General features: G+C 47.0%; 1 protein-coding gene across 1 annotated transcript; it reads right to left on the bottom strand.

The window, feature by feature from the left end:
• Position 1: 1 nt before the first annotated feature.
• LOC137155691 (C-type lectin domain family 2 member B-like) lies at positions 2-24,559 on the bottom strand. The gene is made up of 6 exons (XM_067552037.1): positions 24,493-24,559; positions 20,734-20,930; positions 11,879-12,001; positions 9,511-9,689; positions 7,506-7,609; positions 2-4,066 (listed from the first exon to the last, which is right to left on the bottom strand). Exons 2-6 carry the CDS (start codon positions 20,816-20,818, stop codon positions 3,916-3,918), a joined length of 642 nt encoding a protein of 213 aa, XP_067408138.1. The 5' UTR covers positions 20,819-20,930; positions 24,493-24,559; the 3' UTR covers positions 2-3,915.
• Between the last annotated feature and the right edge of the window lie 286 nt (positions 24,560-24,845).

Genomic DNA, 24,845 nt, shown 5'->3' with positions numbered 1-24,845 from the left:
GTTGCTTTCAATATTTTTTATTTATTTATTAATATCATAAAGTGAGATAAAGGCGCCAACTGAGATCGAGGCCCCTTTGTGCCCAGCGCTGCAGACACACAGAGAGAGACAGTCCCTGCCCCAAGGAGCGTACAGTATAAAATTCTGACCATGTAAGCAACTATGTACATGCTTACCCTTGTTTGCAAGATCACGGCCTAAACAATAAAATGACTATATAGTGACAATGACGTGAGCTGGGGTTCTTTCGACTCGTAACTCGTAACTCGAGGTGCTGTAAGGAAATAAATCAATGGAGACACGGCTGTCCGATCAATAGGTGGCTGGCACATACAGTACATGAGAGGAGTGCTCTCATTTAAAGTTATACTTTATTTAATCTCAATCACTTACACATGTTTCCAACAGGTTAGTGAAACACCCCCCAACCCTCAATAAATAGCAAAGTTTTATATGACTCTGAAGTGGTTCACCGGAAGCCTTCCAGTGGCCATCTTCTGTCTGCTGGCGGAGACCCTAAGATGCATCCATAAAGAGATCCAAGTAGCCCAAACTTCTCCCCCCTTGTTTATTTATTTAGCAGACAATAATGCGTCAATAAAAAAACTTGTTGGGAAGCAGTTTTCAAAGGCTAGGCAATAGGTTTCCTCAAATTACTAATTAGCCAGATGTGTTCTTGCAGAATCCGCACGCCTTGAGGCCCTGACAAACACATCCCACAGGGTAAATATAGAAAAGCTTCTTGTTTTTCTTTAAAACACAGACACCAGCACTTTCAATGGAGACTTCATCAGGGAGGGTGCAAGGTCAGACAAAGGTTGAGCAAGAAGTTCCCATCCCCTCCTGGCTTAGTCATGCTAAGGCTGCTGCACAGTATTGGGCTGCGATCAATTCACACACCCACTGCAGAGTACTCAATAATTGTACTAGTGAAAACTCAGATTCAATTTCTTCAATGCAAAGCTATTTATTTGTAACTAGGCATCACAGATAGACAGCAAAGGTGGTCGCCTCATCCTGGCCTATGAAGCCTCGGAGACCCATAGACTATTTGCCTGCCCACCTTGCCTGAAGGGCCAGGGCTATAGACTCCTTGCTTGCCCTGCCTAGGGCTAGAGACTGCATAGATGCCTGTGACTGCAGAAGGGGCCAGGACCTCTGCCCCAAACACTAATTCCCCCTTTTAATGTCTGCACCCACAGGAGCAAAGTAGCGAGGGGGCATGGCCTCCCTCCCAGACAGCGACATAGCACTGTCCACACTAGCGCTTAGGTCAGTGTAACTTATATCATTCATGGGAGTGGCTTACTCACACACCTGAGTGATATAAGTTATACCGACATAAGTGGTAGCACATACAAGCCCTCAGCAGATTACGTAATCAGGTAGATTACGATTTATTGGGGCACTGGGCACACAGACCATTTGGACACCCCACACTCTGATCTCGATGGGGCCCTGCCCTCTGCACCTCCTCTCTCCCCTGAGGTCCCACCACCTGGCCAGGCCTGAAGCTGGAGCCAGGTTGTGGTAAGAGTCACCCAGGGAGCCCAGGGCGCTGTAAGGAGCCCTGGATCCTCCACCTGCCCTGGGCAGCATGCCCCAAAGGGGGGACATGGACCAGGGGCTGCTCTCAGGCTCCCAGCCCCTCACCCTGGCCAGGTAGCAGGTTCAGTGCTCCCCACAGAGTCCTGTCTCCCTGGGTGGCTCTCTACCACAGCCCAGGTCTGGCTTCCTGCCTGGCCAGTGGCAGGACCTTGGGGATGGAGAGGGGAAGCAGGGGGTGAGGCCACAGTTCCAGCGCTGGGGGCCCCCCACTTCTACACATGTTCTGGAGCTCTTGCTGGGGCCCCCAAATTGGCCAGAACCCCTAGGCATGGGCTCCATGGGCCCATGTGTTAATTCGCTACTGGCCCTAAGTTTCCACCTCTTGTGGTTATGGAGAAAAGCCTAGAAACATGACCCCGGAAGGCACTGAAAGCTAATAAAAGAACCCATGATTTAGGGTTTTTTTTTAAAAAATCACACAATTGTTTACAATAATCTAGTGATTTTGTTGACCTGACTAATTTTTAAATGCAGGCGGCTGGCATCATTTGCAAATATATACACAAATGTCACAATAACAAATGAGTAGGTGATTATGTGGTCCCAATCCTCCTTTAAGGGCTTTCTTTTAGTAATCTCCCAGAAATTTGTTCTTCTGATGGTTGTGTATGTTTTAGGATGTGGAGAAGTTGGAGAGAGTTCAGCGGAGGGCAACAAAAATGATTAGGGGGCTGGAGTACAAGACTTATGAGGAGAGGTTGAGGGAACTAGGCTTGTTTAGCCTGCAGAAGAGAAGAATGAAGGGGTATTTGATAGCAATCTTTAACTATCTGAAAGGGGGTTCCAGGGAGGATGGAGCTAGGTTGTTCTCAGTGGTGGCAGATGACAGAACAAGGAGCAACAGTCTCAAGTTGCAGTAGGTGAGGTCTAGGTTGGACATTAGGAAAAAGTTTTTCACTAGGAGGGTGGTGAAGCACTGGAATGGGTTACCTAGGGAGGTGGTGGAATCTCCGTCTTTAGAGGTTTTTAAGCTGCTGCTTGACAAAACCCTGGCTGGGATGATTTAGCTGAGGTTAGTCCTGCTTTGAGCAGGGGGTTGGACTAGATGACCTCCTGAGGTCCCTTCCAACTCTAATATTTTATGATTCTATGGTAGTGGTAGCTTTGGGTAGGTGATGTAAACCATGTGAAGCAACAGTCAGTGCTGAAGGAGGATTATATGGCTGGGGAAATTGGGAATCTCAGGAGGTGCAGAAATTCCTAGTGGAAGAAAAGGACTGTGGGGATAGGCAGAAGGGAATCTGCCTATCACAGTTCACCGTCAGCCTGTAGAATTCATTGCCAGGGGATGTTGTGATGGTCAAAACTATAACAGGGTTCAGAAAAGAACTAGATAAGTTAATGGAGGATGCATCCATCAATCATTGTCTACACTTAGAGAAATGCAGAAGGCAAAGCACATACGTAGATGGACTAAACAACTTCCTGAGGTCCCTTCCAACCCTAATCTTCTATGATTCTAAGTAGTTACAGACTATATTACATTTTTAAAATTCTTTCATTTGTAGGTGCCTAAATCAGTGTTGTCATTATTATCCGCCTAGTCAGATTTGGGATTGGAAATATTTTGCTGTATTATCTCCCGATTGTTTTACATTTACAAATAAATTTAAAATATGACTTTAACTGGTGTTTCTTATATTTTTCTTTCTTTATATAGGAATTAGGTACAGTGCTCCCATCAGCGAATGTCTATGTTATTACCTTAAAAAAACCTAGAGTTTTCAGGTGCCCAAGTAGCCACTGGAATCATAGTTAAAGATGCCCGCCCCCCAGTCTGAAATGGCGCCCCTGGGGGCCATGGTGGGGCAGCAATGAGCCGGTGGGGGGCAGTAAAGAGCCCAGGGGGATGGGAGAGGGCAGTAAGGAGCCTGGGGAATGGGGCGTCAGTGAGAAGCCCATGGGAGGTGGGAGGGGACAGAAAGGAGCCCAGGAGGCAGTGAGGAACCCCATGGCACAGCATAAGGCTGGGCAGCGGAGCGGGGGCAGGGCCTGGGGGGAAGAGGCAGAATGGGGGCAGGGCCTAGGGGAAGAGGTGGAGTGGGGACAGGGCCTCATGGGGGGCAGGGCCATGATCTGGGCACCAGTGACTTCCCTCCCACTTCTAGGGAGCTTCTGGTTCTCCGTAACCTCCCTAAAGGAAAAACGCAGGCTCTACCTGTGGCACTGAAGCAGCATAAATGGTGTTGCAAGCTACATTAGGGGTGTCATTTATATGCTCACAATGTTTAGCAGGAAAAGCAACACGGTGATTATCATGCGATATACTCCTGTAAGCTGCTTTCGGTGAGGATGACTTCCAGTGTTTTAAGGCCCCTTCTGTTCCATCCCATTCTTCTTCCTCCTCAGATGCCCACTGGGTTTGCTACAGACCCACTTCTTCTCTGTCTGGCACCTCGAGGGATTGACAGCTACATCGTTGAGATAAGCGCAGGTTCCTCCTCCCCTCACCTCAAACCTGCAAACAGGAGAGCCTGGGGTAAGAGCCAGTCAGTGCTAAACAGAGGCAGAGACAGTCAAAGTTGGAAACAGCTCAGATTTGTTAAGGGATTTTGCTTTCCTGGACCACCGCCAAGCTCCTTCCTGGGGGGAAGAGAGTGAATCCAGAAGGGGAAATGTAACAAGGGCCAAAATGGGAGCCATGGGAGGAAGAGGCCAGTGGCTGTCTGTCAGGACAAAGGAAGGCAGGACTAGTGACAGGATCTTAGGAGCCAGGAACTGAAGCCAGGGGTCAGAGCCAGTAGCAGGATCAAGAGGAGGGTCAAGCCTGAATCAGAAATCAGGGTCCATGTTGGGATTCCAGGGGTCAATCAAGAGTCAGAATCCAAGGTCAGTACCAACAATTCAGAAGCAGGGTAGCTGCCTGGACACTTCCTGCTACGCCCCAAGGGCTTATATAGGATCAAGGAGGGATTGCAAAGACAACTGTCAGTCAGATCACTTGAGGCGGAACTTCTTGTGGCATGCAACCTCTGTAGATGGTGTGTCACAGGAAGCAGCCAGGGTACAGCAAGTGGCAGCGAGGGGTTGGGGTTGCTTGGTGGGCCTGGGTCCAAGTCCTACTGATCTTTACCTCAGGTGGCTTCTACTTAAATCTTTATTCTGGACTGATATTTTCATGCTGACTCCTTCGCTCAGCATTTATATTTGATGTTTTCCTTTAGCCTCATTCTTCCCTCTACTCTCACCCAATGTGGCTAGTGAGTAATGCATGGATTAGGAGTCAGAAGACATGCCTGGGTGACTTTAGGCACTTCTACCTCCATTTCCCCTCCACCCTTTGGTCTTTCAAGCTGTTTGGGGCAGGGTCTGTCTCTCATTCTGTGGGTATACAAGAGGGCCCTGATAGCTTCCAGTTTAAGCCTCTGATCCTACAAAGACACCCCACCCTCCACATGAGCCTTCTTTTACTGTCAGTAGTATCATTGGAGCCAGCAGGATTATTCACAGTATGTGAATTAAGCTTGTGTGTAAATCTTTGCAGGATTTATAGCAGATAAGAGAAGCAATGGCTGGGAGAACAAGAAGATCCTTATCCACATTTTACAGATGGGCAGAGAGGCTATGATCCCCAAAGGTATTTAGGTTAGAGTTATCACCTTTGAAATGCAAATAAGCCAGCAGTCCCCCACCATTCGCCCATGAGACAAGTCCGTCGCAACGCCAGCCTCCAACCACAAGGCAACTCCTCAAACCCACTCCTTTTAACAGCCACTTAGAGTGACTCAAACCCTCTCTCTCTCACACACACACAAACACGGTGCACTTGCGTGTTGGTGGGCAGACAGTCTCTGTATTTTCAACACTTTTGATCTGTTATTGCTTAAACTGCGGAAGTGGAGACACCGCAGAATCTTTAGCTGGACACAGAAACTTTTAACATTAGAGATCCCAGTGTACAGTGATAATAATGCAAATCATTAGACCCACATAAAAAAAGCCTGGTGGATTCAATTATTTTTCTAGCAACTGGCAAATCCATTAAAAAACTGGCCAGGCAGGTCAAATACTGGCCAGGTGGTAACACTAACTTAGGCCCCTAATTCCCATAGAAATCAGTGGGAATTAGAGGCCTAAATCCTTTTGATGCCTGAACTGAAGTGATTTGCCCAAGATTATACATAGGGAATCTGCGGCAAAGCTTGGAATTAAATTCCAATCTCTTAAACCTCACCTCAGGGGCTTAACCACAAGATGAACTTTCCTCTTTGATGGCTATCATGGGGTCTCCACCCCACACAAGGCCTGAAGTAGTAAATCAGGCCAATTAACCAACAGGCTGCACCTGGCAGAAAGCCAGAGTGTGCTAAGGCCTGATCTGGTGATGAAGTCCAGCTGGGGGAGGAGCTGGGGAAGGTCTATAAAGGCAGGAAGCTGGCAACAGGGAAGTTGACTGCAGTATTTCCTGAGAGAAGGGAGGTGAGTTTGGGGTCTACAGAGCCATGGTAGCCTATAGTTACTCCCTGGGCGGAGGGAGTTTGGGCTAGTAGACCCAGAAGATGGTAAAAGAGGCCTCAGGGAAAGGCCACAGGATTCAGGAGGGAGCAGACTGGGGCTGTGGTGTAGAACAGTATTTCTCAACCTTTGTGATACCAGGGACCGGCTCGGACTAGCTTGCTATCTTCATAAATTGGGTCAGGGAGATCTCAGGGACCAGTGCCAGTCCATGGACCGGTCGTTGAGAAACACTGATGTAGAGGGTCCTGAGCTAGAACCTGGAGGAGGGGAAGGGCCAGAGCTCCCCTACCAGCCATTGAAGGAGTGGCACTATGGGGTAGTGAATGGGAAGACTGCTGGTGAGAAGGGACTTTAATAAACACCCCCTGGAAGGGAAACCATGTAGTGACCTGGCTAGAGGGCTGAGCCATGAAGAGAAGGCTGCAGTTCCTGAAACGAGAGAGGGGCTACAGAGAGAGAGAGAGAGAGACAGAGTGATGGCATGCCACCACTGGAAGGAGTACTGGCCTGGCAAAGCTAATCCCCAGAACCACCAGGAGATGGCGCCATACAGTGGTGAGTAGAGCCCTGTAGCACAATGATGTGGTGATTGAATCTATATCATTTAACTCAGTGATACTCAGACCCAGGCTTGTGAGCCACAAGTGGCTCTTTAATGTGTCTCCTGCGGCTCTTTGCAGCACATGATGTTAAAACACTGGGTGATTTAATTAACCTAAATTATTAACCAATCAGGGTGTTTTTACTATGTTATTAACCAATTAACCAGTCTCCAACACAAAAGCGCCTTCGAATTTCTGTCTCCAGCAGAGAGTCCAAAGTGCTTGTTTCACAGAAGGAGTGCCACGAATCTGACAGCCACACAGGTAAAGATCATCCTTTGATGTACGGAGAACACCTAATTCTGAGTAAGTATGGTTTAAATAACGCTAAGATTTCTGTCACTACCATTGCAGATGATAAAATAATAATACATGGTCACTCATTTTGCTATGAGATATAAAAGCTATTTCTCCTGTCCTACTGTTTAAATAGGAATATATAGTAAATGAAACAATGCATTCACACTACTGTGGCTCTTTTGGGTAATGTTGATCACTAATTTGGCTCCTGACACTGAGGTCTGAGTATCACTGACAATCAATGTGTAACCCTAGCCTGCTGGGCGTGGTAGTGTCCCCCTCTGGTGGTGGCTAGGCTAGGCTAGCTAGCGATTAATGAGCCAGCTACAGCCTTGGCTAAGAGAATTTTTTACTTCATGCAGTAGAAGTTCATGTATTTAGCTCAAGAGGTCCCAGGTTTGATTCCCTGCTGCCAACACTACGGTGTAGGTTACACATGAAAAGTAAACTTTTTTTGTGTACGTGTTGTTGATCTGAACAAATTTAGCACTGGTGAACTAACATGGAGAAGCATCATAGAAAGAAAGCAGGACTCACATGCTGTTGAATTCTGTCCCATTCACCCACTTCCAGGGCTGGCCTTCTTCCCTCCACAGGCCGATCCAGTGGTAAACGGAACCCTTATAGCGCAGTAGGAAAGCCTTTAAAACAAAGAGTCTACATTAGATTACTCTTTTTAGAAGCATTTCCAGGGGTCCCATCACCCGAATATGTAGATCTACTAAGCCTCTCTCTGCAGTCTGCATGGAGCTCTGTGTACAGCCTATGGGCAGACAGTAGCTTTGTAGGGAAAGGAAAGAATGCTCTGAAAAGGCCAGAGGTTCAATTGTGCAAAACTTCTTGCACAAAATATTTTCCCACTCCTCTCCCGCCTTTGAAAAATGCTTATTTGGTGACACTGAAACATTTCACAAATTTGTCAAATTTCACTGAATTGTCCATTTTGTGCACAAAAAACAAAACAAAACCCACAAACTTTATTAAAAAACCTTTAGTTGGGATTTCTGGGTTTGAAAATTTGATTTCATTTAAAAACTTCTGGATTTTTTTTTTTAAAGAAAAATAAAGCACCACTTTAAAATGCTCAAAACCTAAAAGAAACATTTTGTTTGACCCAGAAATTTATTTTCAACATTTTTAGTTGCTGAAATTTTCTTTTGCGATTTGACCTGAAATGAGGGGTGATTTTTGGGTTTGTTTGGGTTTTTTTTAAATTGATTTTTTTCAAAGTGGCTGATGCACTGAATATACAGCCTTTGCCCATGTCTACCCAAGAGCCTCTCTACCTCTCCTTGGGAAGGTTCAGGTGTAAATCAAATCAAGTCACTTTCTCAGCTAAATTCACCTTATGTGGCCAATCTGCATTGAAGTCCTAAGCTGGAGAAGGAATAAGGTCCTCTTTCCTGCTCCGAGAGATGACCAGGTCTGGAGCTCTGCTGGGACATTCTTTAGAGGGATTCTCCCAGCTAGATCTGAGATCCCTGCAATCGCACACTGATTGTAGCACTTTGGGTCTAGCTAGGGCTGGGTTTAGTGGCCACAACTCTCATACAAAGTCACCTTCCCATACAAGAAGCACCAGGGTCCCTCACTGCACTAAAGAGACTGAATCCCAGCTGATTCCAATTACAGTCGGGCAAAATTCTTCAGCCAAAACGTATTTTTCATCAAAAAAAATGCCAATTTGGTGACACCAAAACATTTTGTGAATTCATGTCAATTTCACCCAATTGTTTGTTTTGGGGGGCAAAAAAATCCCCATTAAAAAAATGAGAACTGTTTCGTTTTGACATTTTCTAAACCAAATGTTTTGATTGCTTCAATTTTAAAAAGGGTATTTTGAAGTTACCTTTCATTTTATTTTTCTAAAAAGTGTTAAAAAAATACTTGACATCAAAAAAAAAAATTTTCAGTTTACCCCAAACAAATTCTTCCCCTCCAACTTTTCAGTTTCATGATGAAACATTTCATTTTCAGTTTCACCCTGTGGGCACACACCCTCACATCTAGGGCATTGCTCTCCTGCCCGGATAAGGCATTGCAGGGGACTTCACCTCTCATGCCTGCAGCGGCCACTTCCTTGGCCTGCAGGAGCCTTTCTCCACCCGCATCTTCTCCCAACTCCCGCTCAGGATATTCTGTGGCTTGCCCGTCTGGCCAAGTCACAGCAAGGTTTAAACCCATTCCAGGGGCAGCATGAACAAGTCCAAATAAAGATCCAAACAAGTCTTTAAATTAACACCCCTCCTGCCCCTTTCCCTTGCTGTATCCTGCCTGCTAAACGCTAGTCCAGGAAACCTCTCTCCTCTGCAATCTGTCCCCAGCTGAGCTCCCTCAGTCTACTTATAAAATTTCACTCCACCTCCTATGTTGAGGAATCAGTTAGTTACAATCCAAAGGTGCAGAAAATGACTGATTGGGTCCTTTCCCTCGCCTTGCAGGTGTTGGGGGTTAAGCCCCATCACAACTGCAAAACAATTTTTTTTTGACTTGTCAGCAAACCAAAAAAACCCCAAGCACGTTATTTGCTGCGGTCTATTACCAGATCCTGCAGGGTGTCAATCTCAGCCAGGGAGGCATTAAGTGAGGAGCAGTGGTTCTGGCTGGAGTCCCAGGTCCCTTCCGCCTCTGAGAAATAGTAGCATTTCCCTCTGTACCCAACCCAGTCGTCTGGGCAGCAGGGCTCAGAAAGAGGAAATTCAAGGGTACGAGATGATACCACTGAAAACAAGAAAGCAACATAGGGTGAGAGATCCTTCCCTTTCCATCACGGGGCAGGGGCCTGATTCTCCATTGCCATGCAGCATGGATGGGCAACACCACCCAATGTGACTGTCAGCATCTTTCACTCTCTCTGAGCTGTGTCCGTGACTGAACAAGGCACAGCGCCATGGGGAATTGGACCTTCTGTATCCAAGGGGAACAATTTGAAACAATCCCCTCAGATCCAGGCCTTGCTGAGAGCTTGGGTAATGGCTTGGAAGACAGAGGGAGTTAGAAACAAAGCTTTTGAACAGGCATACATGCCCCTGATTTCAGGGGTGCTCTGGCAGGGATGTGGGGTCTTGTGTGTTAGAGCAGGGGGGACGAGGAGTCAGGACTCCTGGGTTCTATCCCCACCTCTGGGAGGGGAGTGGGGTCTTGTGCATTAAAGGGGGGGGGGCCTGAAAGTCAGGACTCCTGGGTTCTATTGCCAGCTTTGGGTAGGGAGTGGGGTATAGTGGGTTAGACCAGGAGGGAAGCTGGGAGTCAGGACTGACTGGTTCTATCACCAGGACTTTGATGTCACTCAGTGAATCAGGGTCAAAGTGGCTCCCCTGCGCTCTGTGCCTCAGTTTCCCTTTGTATAAAATGGAGGGATAACGATACAGGCCTTTATAAGGCTGCGATGGGGTGTGCAGAACCTATCCTGTGACAGCCAGGAAAGAATTAACAGATGGATCCGTTACTCTTTCAGCCGTGACTAAGGGGCCAATTAGTTTGTAGAGTTTATAGAGCAGGAGATTGGACTCTCCAGTGCCTAGCACGCTGTACAGCAAAACCCTGCTTTGAAAAGTGCTGTCGCTTTACTCAGTGACATGACACAGGTACAAGGTGGTACCATGATTTCACAAATGGGAATGGGTTGCTCCATTTCAAGCAGGCTGGCCCTGGGAACATGTTTTTTAACTCAATCCACCTTTTATTTAAAGAGGTATTTACATCTAAGTACGAGGGCGGGACAAGAGTGAGAGAAAATTATCTCATGTGCCCTCCCCCCATTGAAATTAGACCCAGCAGTGGGTTAGTCACCCATGACTGACTTTAAGGAGGTGATTTAAAGGGCCACTTCAATAGCTTTTTATTACTTATATAATAGTAACACTTAGAGACCATAACTGAGATCAGGGCCCCGTTGTGCCAGGTGCTGCACAGACACACAGGGGGAAGTAGTCCCTGCCCAAAGAGCTGACAATCTAGATCGACAAAGGCTGGGAGAAAGGAAGGCTCATTCACCCCATTTTACAGACAGGGAACGAAGGCACAAGGAGATGAAATGACTTGCTCAGGGTCACACAGACAGCCTGTGGCAGAGGCACAAGTTTAATTCAGATCTCTTGAGTTCCAGCCCAGTGCCTTTACTCTAAGGCCTGCCTCCTGCCATACAAGTATCTGCTGTGTGTCCTGGGCCATTTGGCGCCTGGGGAGGCATGGAGAGTGCTGCTCTGAGACGATGGAATAGGCATGTTTTGGTATCAGTATTATATTAGTGCCTAGAGATTCCAGCATAGGTCAAGTCCCCAAGGTGCAAGGCGCTGTACGTACATATAACAAAAAGATGGTCCCTGCTGCAAAAAGCTCGCAGTCTACATTTCTGCTAAAATTAGATTATTGGGGGGAGGTTTATTACAATAATTCTTAGCTCTTCCATAGCTTTACTCGTCTATGGCTCTCGGAGCAATCTGCAAAGGAGCACTTGAGGTCATGGTCCCCATTTCCCAGATGGAGGGGATGACAGCATTAGCACTAAAGCTTGCTAGAGCACATCATTGGGCTCTGCTCTGGGACTCGATGAGGGATGGAGAATGCAAAGAGTGTGCAAAGCCTGTTGCTGCCCTTCCCAATCTCAACCCTGAGCAACCCTGCTCCCTTGTCCCACTATCCTCAAGGGGTGGTGGTGTCTCTGCCTCATTCCTCCTTCTCGGGTCAGCCGGTCTGCTGCTGGTGGCTCACGGAGGTGCACAGAGGACCTGGGGCACCAGTGATTGCTGCAGCATTATGTGGTGACTGATGATGAGCTGCTCGGCATTGGGGATGTTTGGCCCTGAAGCATTGAAGGGCCAAGAGCTATAGGTCTGGGATTGTGGCTGCAGCAGCTCCAGGGGGACAGGGGAATGCAGAGACCGAGGCACGGATGGCTGAGAACTCACCTGCCAGACCTGTTGTCAGAGCGGTGGTGATGATGATGATGATGATGATGAAACACAAGACTATGACTGCAGCTATGGCTTTACTGGAGGAGTGATTTCTGCAAAGTGCGTCGCGTGCATAATCTGAAAGAGAAAAGACTATTAGTGCTCCCATGTGAGGGACAGCTGAGCTGCCATAGGAATTAGCTAAACAATTCCTCTAACACAACATGCCTGGCTGGGTTGCTGGCAGTGGGGCTCAAATTTAGGATTTAAACACCTGCCTCTGTTTGAGCGGAAGAACCCAGCTTCCTGAGGATGTCTACACTGAAGAGTGAAGTCAACTTACTTAAAATCGACTTTCACACGCCGACTTCATGCATCCACACTCACCACGCTTGTGTCGACAGTCAAAGCAGTGCACTGAGAGTTGCAACGCTCCTTCCCCCTCCCTTCTTCCCCCAAACAGGAAACTGGTTTTTGCACCGTTTGTTTATGCCGCACACTTGCCATTGCTGCGGAGACATGGAGCCAGCTCAACTCTGCACTATTATTGTGAGCATCACAAATGCCTTGTGGCTTATCCTTGAGTATTTTCAAAGGAGAGCGAGAACCCAAAGCACAGGCAACAGCGATGTCACTGAACTGCCCTGCTACAAGCCATTGAGTGTAACAATTCCCAATTGCTGCAAGCTGTAACACATCATCTGCAGTCCGTGGAGCACTGGTTCTGGTCCCCGGAAACAAGCACAGACTGGTGGGACCGCATCATTATGTAGCTGTGGGATGATGACCAGTGGCTGCAGAACTTTTATATGCAAAAGGCCACTTTCCTTGGACTTCGCGCCGCACTGTCCCCCTCCCTGAAGCATGTGAATACTCGCTTGAGACATTCTCTAATGGTGGAGAAGCTCTGTGCAAGCTGGCAACCCCCAACTGTTACCGCTCGGTTGCGAATCAGTTCAGAATCAGTAAATGTACCGTGGGAGCTGCCGTGATGCAAGTCTGCAGGGCCATCAATACCCTTCTGCTACGAAGGGTAGTGACTTTGGGAAATATTCAGGACATAGTGGACAGGTTTGCTGCGAAGGGGTTCCCAAACTGCGGGGGAAGCCATTGATGGCACACACATCCCTATCTTAGTGCCTGACCACCTAGCAACCGAGTACATAAACCGCAAGGGGTACTTTTCCATGGTGCTGCAGGCCCTTATGGATCACTAAGGTCATTTTACTGACGTGTGTGGGGTGGCCTGGAAAGGTGCATGACGTGTGCTTATTTAGGAACTCAGGGCTGTTCTCTAAGATGCAGGTGGGCACTTTCTTCCAAGACCAAAAAATTAACATCGGTGATGTGGAAATGCAAATAGTGATCGTGTGGGATCCTGCCTAACCCTTGCTCCCTTGGCTAATGAAGCCATACACCAGGCACCTTGACAGTGACAAGGAGCATTTTAATAACAGGCTAAACACTTGCAGAATGGTGGTGGAATGTGCTTTTGGGTGTTTAAAGGCCAGATGGAGATGTCTCCTTAGTAGGCAGGACATGACTGAAAAGAACATCCCATCAGTTATATCTGCATGCTGTGTTCTTCATAATGTGTGTGAAGCAAAAGGGGAAAGGTTCCCGCAGGGCTGGGCTGTGGAGGCAGAAAGACTGGCCGCCAATTTTGAGCAGCCAGATGTCAGCAATATACTCAGAGCCAACCGTGGAGCGCTTCACCTTCAGGAAGCATTGAAAACCAGGTTCTGCAATGAGATGAAGTAATGTTTTCTGTTTCTGTATGTTTTGTGCCTTTGCTTACCATCCCCCCTACCATCAATATCAGTTCCCTCCAAAGCCATCCCAAAACAATCTATGAATGAATAAAGAGACATGTATTGAAATGATGTAAAACTTTTATTTATGAACATTCAAGTCGCTAGGAGTGACGGCTGTTCATTCGCAGTCTCAAGGGGTAGCGTGGTTTCTTGCAGGACAGCTGTCAGTGTGGCCGCCGCTGCTTTCTACTTGCCTCCACTGGGCCGGAGTGCACCACGTACTGCAGCCTGACCATTTTCCTCTGAGACCACTTGGGGGTGTAGGAGAATGAGGGCAGCAAAACCATAGGCAGAGGAGCATTCTGGAGGGGCTCCAGTGGGACTCTGTCTGGCCACCACTCCTCCTGAAGCTCCACAAGCCATCTGAGCATGTCTGCCTAATCATGTATGATTATCAGCATCTCCTGCTGGGTACTGCGATCATGCTCCTGCATTGGTCTTCAATTCTCCCCGTTCATGTTCTGGGACCAGGTAAGCCGCCACGCTCGGACCTCTGTGTCAGCGGCCACGGAGGCATTCATAACCTTGCCAAACATGTCGTCCCGTGATTTTTTCCCCTTTTTCTGATCTTCGATAATCTTTCCGCAGCAGTTCGGGGGGGGCCAAGACCGAGGTGTTTACAGAACAAAAAGAAATACACAATGTTGCCACTGTTAGCAGACCCAGGAATATGAAGCAACTGCAGCAATGTATAAAATACTCCCCTTAGTGTGCACAAGACTAAGCCAGACTCGCATCCACTCTGAACATCTCAGAAGGGTCGGCTCGCTGTGCTGTTACAGAGATGGTAAGCCAAGGGCACTTTACTGTGCTATAGAGAGGATTAATGACCTCTTAAAAGCTCATTTCAAACGCCCTGCATGAGAGGGGTGACTGGGCACCCCAGTTTAATTAAGATGACCGTTTTGGGACAAGGTGGCCACAGTGGCTCTGAGGACAGTGCGGGCGGGTTAATAGTCTCAGCAGATACTTCAGCAAAATTATTTAAGGGACTCAGTAGGACAATATAAAGGGGAATAGAGAGGTACAGGGTATCAGCTGTATAGCTCAGGTACTTTAAACATGCGCCGTCTTACCTAGGTGACCATAAACGATATCGGTCTCCTGACGGTAACACAGTAGGAAAGGGAAGATTTGATGTACGCAGCGGGATACCAGCCTGGCCCTTATCCTGCTATGCTGTGTTCCGCCATGATTCCAGCTCACTTGATTGCAGCATGGCACAGCAAAGTATCCTACCCTGGAGGAAGAAACAAGACTGTCCCCCTTCCCTTCCCCCGAAACCTTGTGCAAAGGATAACAGATTACCGTCATGAAAGTTTCCTTGAGATATCAACGGATGATTCTCACAGCATACCTCTGCACATAAATAATCTGTTCCAGGAGTAACACCCCCATAAAGTCCACTAAACCCTTGAAATCTCTTCCCCCCCATTTCAAAGGACATAGTTGCTAAGAAGGAAAAAAAAACCTCACCAGATGTGTCTTCCCTGGGATCATTATTGCTGTCATGTGTGTTGCTGGACTACCCTGGGGTCGGGAATAGGTCCTTACTGTCTGGGAGATCAGACACCTCACTCTCCTGCACCCTGCTGTCCTTGTCCTCCTCCTCGTCCATGGAGTCCTCATCATTCTCCCTGGACTGGGATCCAGCAGAGGTATCAACGCTGCGTGGCAGCACCGTGGTGGGGTCACCGCCAAGAATTGCATGCAGCTCCTCGTAGAAGCGGCATGTTTTGGGCGAAGAGCCAGAAGGGCTATTAGCTTCCCTTGGCTTTTTTATATGTCTGCCGTTGCTCCTTGATCTTCACACGGCAGCATGGTGTGCCCCTTCTCCAACATGTCCTGGGATATCTTGCTGCAAATGTCCAAATTTCTTTTGCTGGCTCAGAGCTGAGCCATAACGGACTCCTCGCCTCACAAACCAATGAGATCTAAGACCTCTGGTTGACTCCATGCTGGAGCACGTTTGGGCCTTGCAGTAGCCATGACGAGTTCAGCTACAAAGCTCTCTCCATGTTGGCTGCACAGGAAATGAACATTCAAGTGTTCCCAGGGCATGAGGGGAGGGGCCATTTCCTGTTTGCTTGGCCACATAACAACAGAGCGTGAATGTCCAGAGCGGTCACATCGGGGCATTCTGGGATACCTCCCAGAGGCCATTAACATCGAATTATGTTACACTCTGTCTACGCTGACGCAAAGTTGACCTATGACATTTTATTTACGCGCTAAGCCACCTGCGAAGGTCGTTTCATTACATTGACTTTTGCTGCGCTTTAAGTCAACGGAACTACCCTGCCAGTGTAGACACAGGCTTTAGGAGATCAACGTGACATTACGTCACCCTCCGTCACCAGTGTAGACCAGGCCTAAGTTCAGAAACTGCAGTAGACCCGTGCATGTACCTTGGCTCGCCACTAGAGGCACTACATGTGATATGACACTATTTAATTCTGCTGGCTCCTGCTGTCTGCGGCCATCACCCAGAGCAGGGACAATGGCTTCCTGGCTGGGAATGTGTCTCATGCTGGCCTTCCCTCTGCAGCGTTTGCCCCTGCCAGCTAAATGCTCAGCCATGGAGTCTGTCAACTCCAGGTGGAATTACACTAACTACTGTGAAACCAGTCATAGGTAGCCAAATCTACTAATTTCTATTTTCAGGTCATGAGTGGGGTTTGAACCTGGGGCCTCTGGATTTAAAAAAAAAAAAAAAAAGTACCAGTTGCTGCAGCTTGAGCTAAATGAGCATGCTCTCTAACATAGGAAGCAGTAATAGGCTCATAAATCTCTTACATGATCCAGCCTCCAGAAACCCCACAGTGTGTTAGTGTAGAATGTAGATTATACCTTGCTATCAGACTAGACGAGTTAGAACAGGAGCACCCAACCTTTTCAGTCTGACAGCTGAACATATTTCAAAAGGTTAAGGGGTCGTCCTTTGCCAGACACCCCTATAGGTTCAAGCAAAGCCAGTCCAGCTTTGCAGGGAGGCAGCAATTATGTAGCAGCTGGCACTCCTTTCCCTCCCCTTGCAATGCATCAAGCAGCCAGTGGGGGGTGCTGCAGACCAAAAGGGAGAGCATGGACTTAAAGATTACTCTTTAATTAAAGATTGACATGTGATAAAACCTCCATGAATATGTCCAACCAAATCTGGCAACCCTGGGCTCACACCAGAGTTGCTTTAGATGCTGGTGTGTTTTGTTTACATGCTCCGGATGTAACTGATTATCAGATTTGGGGTCAAGAAGGAATTTCCCTCCATGTCAGATTGGCAGGAGCTTTGGGGGAGTTGGTCTTGCCCTCCTGTGTAGCTTAGCGTATGGGGTTGCCTGTTGGGACCATTTAGACATGTTTCACAAAGTTCTTGAACGATACCAGCAATGGTGCTGCCACAAGATCTTCTGAATCAAGTGGCATGATCGATGCACCAACATCAGTTATTTATCCCAAGCCAAAACCACCAGCACTGAAGCTATGATCCTCCAACACCAACTCCATTGCATAGCTCATGTTCTTCGAATGTCAGAAAATTGACTCCCGAAGCAGGTCATGTTCTCACAGCTGAGCGATGGCCAATAGTCGAGGGCTGGGCAAAGTAAGCAATTCAAAGACACCTTCAAAGCCAACATAAAGAAGTGCAATATTGACAAACTCATGGGAAACCTCAGCCCTCGATCGACCAAAATGGAAAAGGACTTTGTGGCAAGGATGCCAGTATTTCAAGATCCAATGGAGACAACAGGAAATGGAGAAATTGGAAAGGAGGAAGGATCGTGCCATAGCACAACTTAATCCAGATCCACCCCTTCCATTGGGAAATGTCTGTCCCAACTGTGACAAGAGCTGTGGATTCTGGATCAATCTCATTAGGTACCTGCATATTCACTAACAATAACTGGTTATCATTTTATTGGAAGACAATCATCTTTGAATGCCAAGGAAACTCTAATCTCTCTGGTGTTCCAGGGGGATGTGGGCACTGGTGACACTTCAGTCTCTCCTGATCCCTGATTGTCTCTTGAGGATAAAATGCTTTCGTTTAACTGGGCTCAACATAGAGGTATTTGGGTGAGGTTTAATTATCTGTCCTATACAGGAAGTCAGGTGATCTGATAATCTCTTCCAGCTTTTAACTCTACGAATCTACCTCTTGGGCTACAGGAGGAATGCTGGTAAGGAGTCGGAGAGGTCGTGCCCCATATTTCTACCCAAATGCAGTAGGTCAGATTCAGACACTTCAGATTAAGGTTATGGGGCTATGAAAACACATTTCCAGTCATAATCCAATGCACGCTTTTTCTGAACACACAGAGCAGGCTGGACAGTGGCAAACGTATTGTGTGAAAACTGTGGGCGGAGGGTTCTGTTTTTTTGGACAAACCACACACAAAAAAAATCACTTTCCAGTTTTGAGCAATGAAATATTTTCAGGTATTTTGGATTTTTTATTTTTTTTTTTAATCTTAAAAAGGACACTTTTGGGGGGGAAGTTTTGAATGAGAAATTTCAACTAGTTCTACTGACATGGGGGCTGATTGAAAAATTTCTGATAGAACAGTTTTCTGTTGGAAAATTCTGATCTGGTGCAATTGAAGCATTTGGGGGGAATGTATTGATTTTGTTGAAAATGTCTAGGGAACATTATTGAAGTAGATTGTTTGCACTATATTGTTTTCAGTATATCATTTTCAGGATAGTTGAACTTTCCACTGAAAAGTTCATCATTTTCAGTTTGTTCTAATTAAATAATAAATGTAAAACCTTTCAGTAAGGTCTATTCTATTTAAAATTGGTTTTTATACTAGGCTAATCACTGTATCTGAGTGCCTTCCAGTCATGCATTAAAAATGTGACTACACATCTAGCATGTTTGTTCTTGCATCCTTTCCCCAGAGGGAAAGGCATGTGCAGTGGAATGTCTCATTGTTAAGAATGTATTTTAATACCCGAAGAAAGTTCTGTCTTCCACCCAGACCAGTTTTACTTTTTTATAGTTGAGCGTTCCATTGAGCCAGAGGACAAGAGATGTTGAGCACGGTCTTTGTCCCGGAGTTTTAGATGGTCTCTTAGGTATATTGGCCCCAGACCATCAAGCGCCTTGAAATAAGGATTGAGATCTTGAAAGTGATTTGAATTCTATGGGAAGCCAATGTAGTCATTTTGTGGGAAATTTCAACTTTTTGTTCCATGTGGGACAAAAGGACATTTCAAAATGTTGGAATTTTCTGCAGAATGGTCATTTCAGCCTCCAATTAGCACAGTCATACTTGAGGGCCACAGTTCAGTGGGATTTTTTTGGGGGGGGCCCTGTAGCTGGAAAATACAGTCGCTCATCACATCCCCCCCACCCCATGTCCCTTCCATTAACAGCTCAGACATCTGCTGCTTTTTAAATGTCAACACAAAACCAGTGGTTGCGTTTATTCATCATGAGCTATTTTTCCTGTCCAGTTAAGTTCTGCAGCTAGTTCTGCTCTGACTCACCAGCTCTACTCAGAAATAGGGAACCCAGGGGTATTTTGTGCTGCTTTCTAGAGACCAGCATTATGGATGGCCAGAGGTTATTTTGGGACATAGGTGGGCAGACAGCATGTGAGCAGGCCTTCAGGGGTATGGGTTTAGGGTAGTGCTACAGGCCATCCCTGCTTATGCTTTTAGAGCCAGAGATACTGGGTTCAATCCCCCTGATAAACCAAGCAGGTTTATGTTTATGTTACGAGAAGAAGCGGAATTGAAGTGCTTCTGATGCCTACTTCATAGCATCTAAAACCAGAAGCACCCTGACCATCTAGTCTGACCTAATACGAGCCAGAGAATTCCACCCGCTGAGCTCATAATGTCTTTTTGAGCTGGAGCAGAGATGGTAGAGAGACATCCACTCTTGACTTGGAGATTCCAAGCACTGGATAATCCATCATGTCTCCAGGCAAAATATTCCTTATTCTTAAAACTTCACACCTTATTTCTAGTCCTGTATTTGTCTAGCTCCAGACTCCAGCCACTGGATCTCGTTCTGCCCTAATGTGCTAGGTCAAAGAGCCCTCTTCTCTCAGAAATCTCTCTACGCAGGTATTTATAGAACATGATCAAGTCAACTCTTAACCTTCCCTTTGTTAAGCTAAATAGATTGAGCTTCTTAAGGCAGGTTTTCCTGACCTCAAATCAGGCTTGTAGATCTTCTCTGAACTCCTTCCAGTTTGCTAACATCCTTTTATCAAGTGTGGACATCAGAAGTGGACATGGTATCCAGTAATGATCTCATCAGAGCTGTATACACACAAGACTTCACCTTTCCACTTCACCCTTTTCATTCCAGCATCACCTTGGGAGCTCATTTTGGTTGGTTCCCAGCTATGACCACAAATTATTTTCCAGTGCCCGTGCTTTCCAAAAATCATGGGAGCACCTCTGCACTTTGTAATGACCCCCCTCCAGACATATCTTGTTTCCCACCATAAATACAGATGTTGTCTATAAGACACCCCTCCTTTGGTATTCGGCCCCAAATTTCCAGAAAGTTGAAAGGTTGCATCAGTCAAAAAACAGGGTACGTTTCTGTTACACCCACAGAAATCCCAATTCATTCGGGTAGCTACATGTCCCAGTTGCTCAGCTAGCTCCAATCACTGTTCAATTGCATACATACATGTCAGGTGTTGGTGTGCACAACCTTTGCCAAGACAGGCTTTTTAGGGATGTGCCAGCTGCATTTTAAAGCTTAAAGAACTCGGCCCTCTGGTTTTCCAACTTCACACCCTGCCCGGTATTGATCTCACATGGCTTTAAGTATCATCTCTGTGCCAATGGCTCACTCTCTCCGATCCCACATCTCGTCCTGCTCTCAAGGGCATTGGGGTTAACAGTGACAGGTTGCACATACATTGGGTGCTAGTGCAGAAGATCCACAAAGGAATTTAGGTTGCTAAAGTCCATGGATCTGGGCCCAAACACCTTTTGTCCCCCCTCCTCCTCTAGAAAATTTGGTTCCCTCTCTGTGATTCAGTGACACTCCCTAACCTTTCCCCAAGGCATTTATACTCAGTTGATTACCTTGCTTTGCTCCTTTCTCTGCATCTCCTGGGACTTTGAGCAGCTTCTCTGGATCAGTTGCCTCCTTCTGTGTGCCTTTCCCCATCTCCTCCTAGGCACTCTGGGGCATGCCTCACTCTGATCAATGGGCAATGCCTTATTCCAGAATTGGTGCCTGTCCAATCTGCTGGAGTGCCCGGCTGTGGAACCTGTAGGCTCTGTAATATAACAAGAGATTTGCAAGCTGTGACTTCGGCAAAACTGTTTGCTTTAGTGGCACCTCATCCTCCAAACTCACTCCTGCCCCATTTGTCCCTTTCAACAACCTGTTGCATCCTGTCAGACACCTAGGTTTTAAGCACTCTGGGTTAAGAACTATCTGCTTCGTTACTGGTATGTACAGCACCTAGCACAATGGGGCCCTGAACAACAGGGCCCTGATCTCAGCTGGGACAAGGATTGTCTCTCGCGGTATGTCCGTGCAGCACCTGGCACAATGTGGCCCTGATCTCGGCTGGGGCCTCTAAGAACACCCTAATACACATAATAAATAAAAATAATCTTCATGCTCTAGAAAGGCTAGGACTGTTTATCTCACAGAGGAAACAAATAAGAGGGATATACGAGGAATCACCTCTAACTATTTTATATTGTATCTATCACGTATGTTAAGTCCCCCTAGTCTGGGGGTTTTTGTTTTATTTTTTTAAACTGATCTTCTTTTGCAGCTCCTTGGTCACATTTTTGACAAACCCAATTTCATATACCTCGTGCATTTCATCAGTAGATCGCAAATCACTTTATACAGGAGGTCAGGATCGTTATCCTCATGTTACAGGGGCGGGAAATGAAGGCACAGAGCCCAAAAGTGACTTACCCAACATCACCCAGCAAACCAGAGGCAGAGCCACTGGAATCAGTCAGTATCCACTAGGTCAAACTGCCTCTGCAGCTGCAAAGAGCTAGCTCTAGGACTTGTCTACTCTGGAGAATTCCAGATGCTTTAACAACCAGTGTCTGTGTCAAAAATGACCTGATACAGAGCACACCATACCATGGGGTAGGTTTGCTACCCCAGGGCTAAATCCTACTTGCCTGGACTGGTTTGGAGCTTTATGTGCTGCATCATGGTAATTAAATAGCTGCTCCCAGTGTTAACAACACTCACAACCTTTCAACTAGAAAAAAGGCCTTTGTTTGATAGAGTGACCATAGATACAGTGACGCCATGGAAATGAAAGCCACTAAACAATACTCCAAACTCTTCTTATTATGCTTGCCGGTGGAACAAACAATGTAGCCCAGCCGAGGATTTTCAAAGGGGCTCAGCACCCACAAGAGAAGCCGAGAACCTAAATAAAATGTCTTCCTTTTTCTAAAGAGCTCAGCAGCACCCCCACCCCCATGCTGTGCTGCAGCCTGCTGGACTAGGGAAGAGAGGTAAACCTCAGTTCTCTCCCTAAGTTTGGAGGAGGAGAAAGAGACAGAAGCTAGGCAGAAGCACAACACAAAGGACAGAGTGTGGGGATTGGCAGTAAGGCCCAGACACAAGGAGAGGAAGCTGTGGAGAATAGCCAGGCACATGGGAACTTGGAGACTGCAAAGCCGAGGCACTAAGTGGCATGCTGGAGGGATGTGGGAGCTGGGGAAGGGGCACAGCAAGGAAGAAAAAAGCACTGGGCGGGAGAAAGCAAGGCAAAGTCTCTAATGGGAGGCAGCAGCCCATCTAACCTAGCTGCCAAGTAGCTGGAAGAGGATGTAGAAAGCCTACATCATGCAAATTACCGAGAAACTCCCCTGGCCATGTGTGGAGTGGGTGTAAGTGAAGGGAGTGTAGCCAAGGGCCTGTCTGCACTAGAAAATATAGGACTGCTCTATCCTTCAGCCCGTTCCCTCGTATCCACACTCCAGTTTGCATCAGTCAATGTTTTACTGCACATCCATCCATCTGAGATCCCCCAGGTATAAGCAGAGGGAAGCATCTGGTGTTATTGTGGTCACATCATCAGGGCAAACAGCCCTTCCCTCTCCTACGCTGCTGTCCCAGGGGGCCAAGGCCATCACAGAGTGGGCCTGTAAAATTACCCACAATGCAACATGCCCAGGAATTCTGGGAGTCGGGCAATGCACCATGTCAGTGATACCTTAACACTGCGGTGTACCGACAGCATGGCCACTCCCATAGTAATCAGAGCAATTGGGCTGACTCCGTCAAATGATGTTAAGCTGATGGATTCCTCTGTAAAGGCAGGGTCTGTGAGTAAGGGTGGCAGGGAGGGTGTGATGCTGATCTAGTAAAGGCTTTGTCTACATTGGGGGATCTGCCCAGATTGCAGTCACTGGTGTAGCTGCATCAGTCCAAACCCTAAATGCAGACAGAGTGAAGCGCTATAAACCACAATTTGCATCCATGCATTTAATCCCAGTTTGGAGCAAAACCAAACTTTCCTGGGACAATTCAGGAGCCTGACCCTAGCACCCAGCACGTCTGACAGTAACTGATACCAGTACAAAGTTGTTGCACCCCCTCTGCACTTGTGGAAATGACTGCACAAAATGCAGGGCAACAGAAATCAGATGCTATAAGCTTGCAGTGGTGCACCTGACCCCAATAGCTGGAATCAGTGTAAACACCCACTGAAAATGTGCCTGTCAGTTTCTTAGCAGGCCGCATTGTGGATAGAACCAGGGACCACCAGAGTAAAAAAACCCACAAGCTGCTACAGCTCAAGATAAAGCCCCGTAGCTAGGGCTGTATTAGACTCATAGCCTCTGGATCAGCTTTGAGGCCCACATATAACACACTCACCAGTGGTAACACAAACAACAGCCTTAGACCCCTTTCATATCACCTCAGACTTTAGCCTGCAATCCCTGCCCCAAGGAGGCTCTAGAATCTTGTACTTTTCATCTAGATTGCCTCTGACAAATGTCTCAGCTATGAGGAACCGCTGTGTGTCCTTTTTGCATTTGTTGTTTTATTGGCTGGTTTTAGTTCCTCTCTCAAAGCCGGTGTGGGGGGAAGGAAGTCTCTTCCTGAAATGGTGCCTGCTCTGTAATGAAGATGATGTTAGCAAAAAAAAATGGAGGCAGTGGAGCTTTACCCATGTTGGGTGTGTGTTTAAGAGATTCCTAAGATCTTTGTTCTGTGTTTGTACTCAGCCCAGGCACAATGAGGTCCTAATTCATGATTGCGGCTCCCAGGCATGATTGCAATACAAAGAATCCATCATCACCATAAGAGCAGCAAAGAGAGACGAGCTGTGAGTCAGTGGCGGAGGAAAAATGAGGCTTTTCGGGGGTCTGTAGAACGTGGCACAAAAGGTCAGGCTCGAAAATGAAAGCCACAAAAAAAAGCAACTAACACAAGATTAAATGACAACAACATGGAACTCGACCCTGTACAACCAATCGGAGTGCAGATTTTCCACCCACTTCTCCTCCTCCCCTGCCTCTTGCTTCCGCAGCTGCACCAGATCTTTCTTCCTGCTCTGCGCCCCTGACCAAATTTCAGAGCAAGGCAGGGGCACTTTCCCCACTTGAGACACTGGCTGCATTGATTTGAAATACAAGATGCAAACGAATCCCAAACTGAATCAAGAGGAGTCCCGCCCATTGCCCCCTCCTTCCTCCCACCTATATCCCTTCCTTCCTCAGTGTTGTGGGGTTAGGGTGAGGCACCGCCCCCCAGCCCTTTTCCCTTGGCCCTGGGATAGAGCCCCTGTTCTCGCTGCCCTAGAACTTAGTTCACAAACCCTCCCTACAGGCCCCTTTGCTTACCTCAGTCCTTGCAGTGACTATGTCAACTGAAACACTGCCCCTCCTTCCGGAAAGCAGTTGCTTTTTTCAGACTCAGCCCACAATTTGTGACGAGTCTCATGGGTGTGTGTATATATGAGAGTACCTTAATTCATCTGACTCCACTCCCCTGTTGTTGGGGCTGAGCTGTATTCCCTCCTTTTCACTGATCCCTTCAATGTGAGATGTGTGAGGTGAAAATTCAGCTTTCATTTTTAAAAAAAGTGAGTTTCTAGCTCTCACAGTTGTGGAGAAAAGCCTGAAAAGCATGTGATCAGCTAACAGAAGGCAAAAAAGAAAAAAGAGAGAGAATCCCAAATGTATTGCTGCTTATA

The sequence above is a fragment of the Emydura macquarii genome, unplaced genomic scaffold (genome assembly GCF_026122565.2).
Source record: "Emydura macquarii macquarii isolate MOO-44397 ecotype Brisbane River unplaced genomic scaffold, CSIRO-AGI_Emac_v2 contig_1375, whole genome shotgun sequence".
NCBI lineage: Eukaryota > Metazoa > Chordata > Testudines > Chelidae > Emydura > Emydura macquarii.
This window is presented reverse-complemented; position numbering and strand designations above follow the sequence as displayed.

Bases quoted from the DNA above. Each gene is read 5' to 3' on its own strand.
- LOC137155691 (XM_067552037.1), bottom strand. From the start codon at position 20,818: ATGGGGAAAGGCACACAGAAGGAGGCAACTGATCCAGAGAAGCTGCTC. The intron at 9,690-11,878 runs GTGAGTTCTCAG...TCTTGTTTTCAG, and splicing joins TCTGACAACAGGTCTGGCAG to TGGTATCATCTCGTACCCTT. The intron at 4,067-7,505 runs GTGAGTCCTGCT...TCCTGTTTGCAG, and splicing joins GGGACAGAATTCAACAGCAT to GTTTGAGGTGAGGGGAGGAG.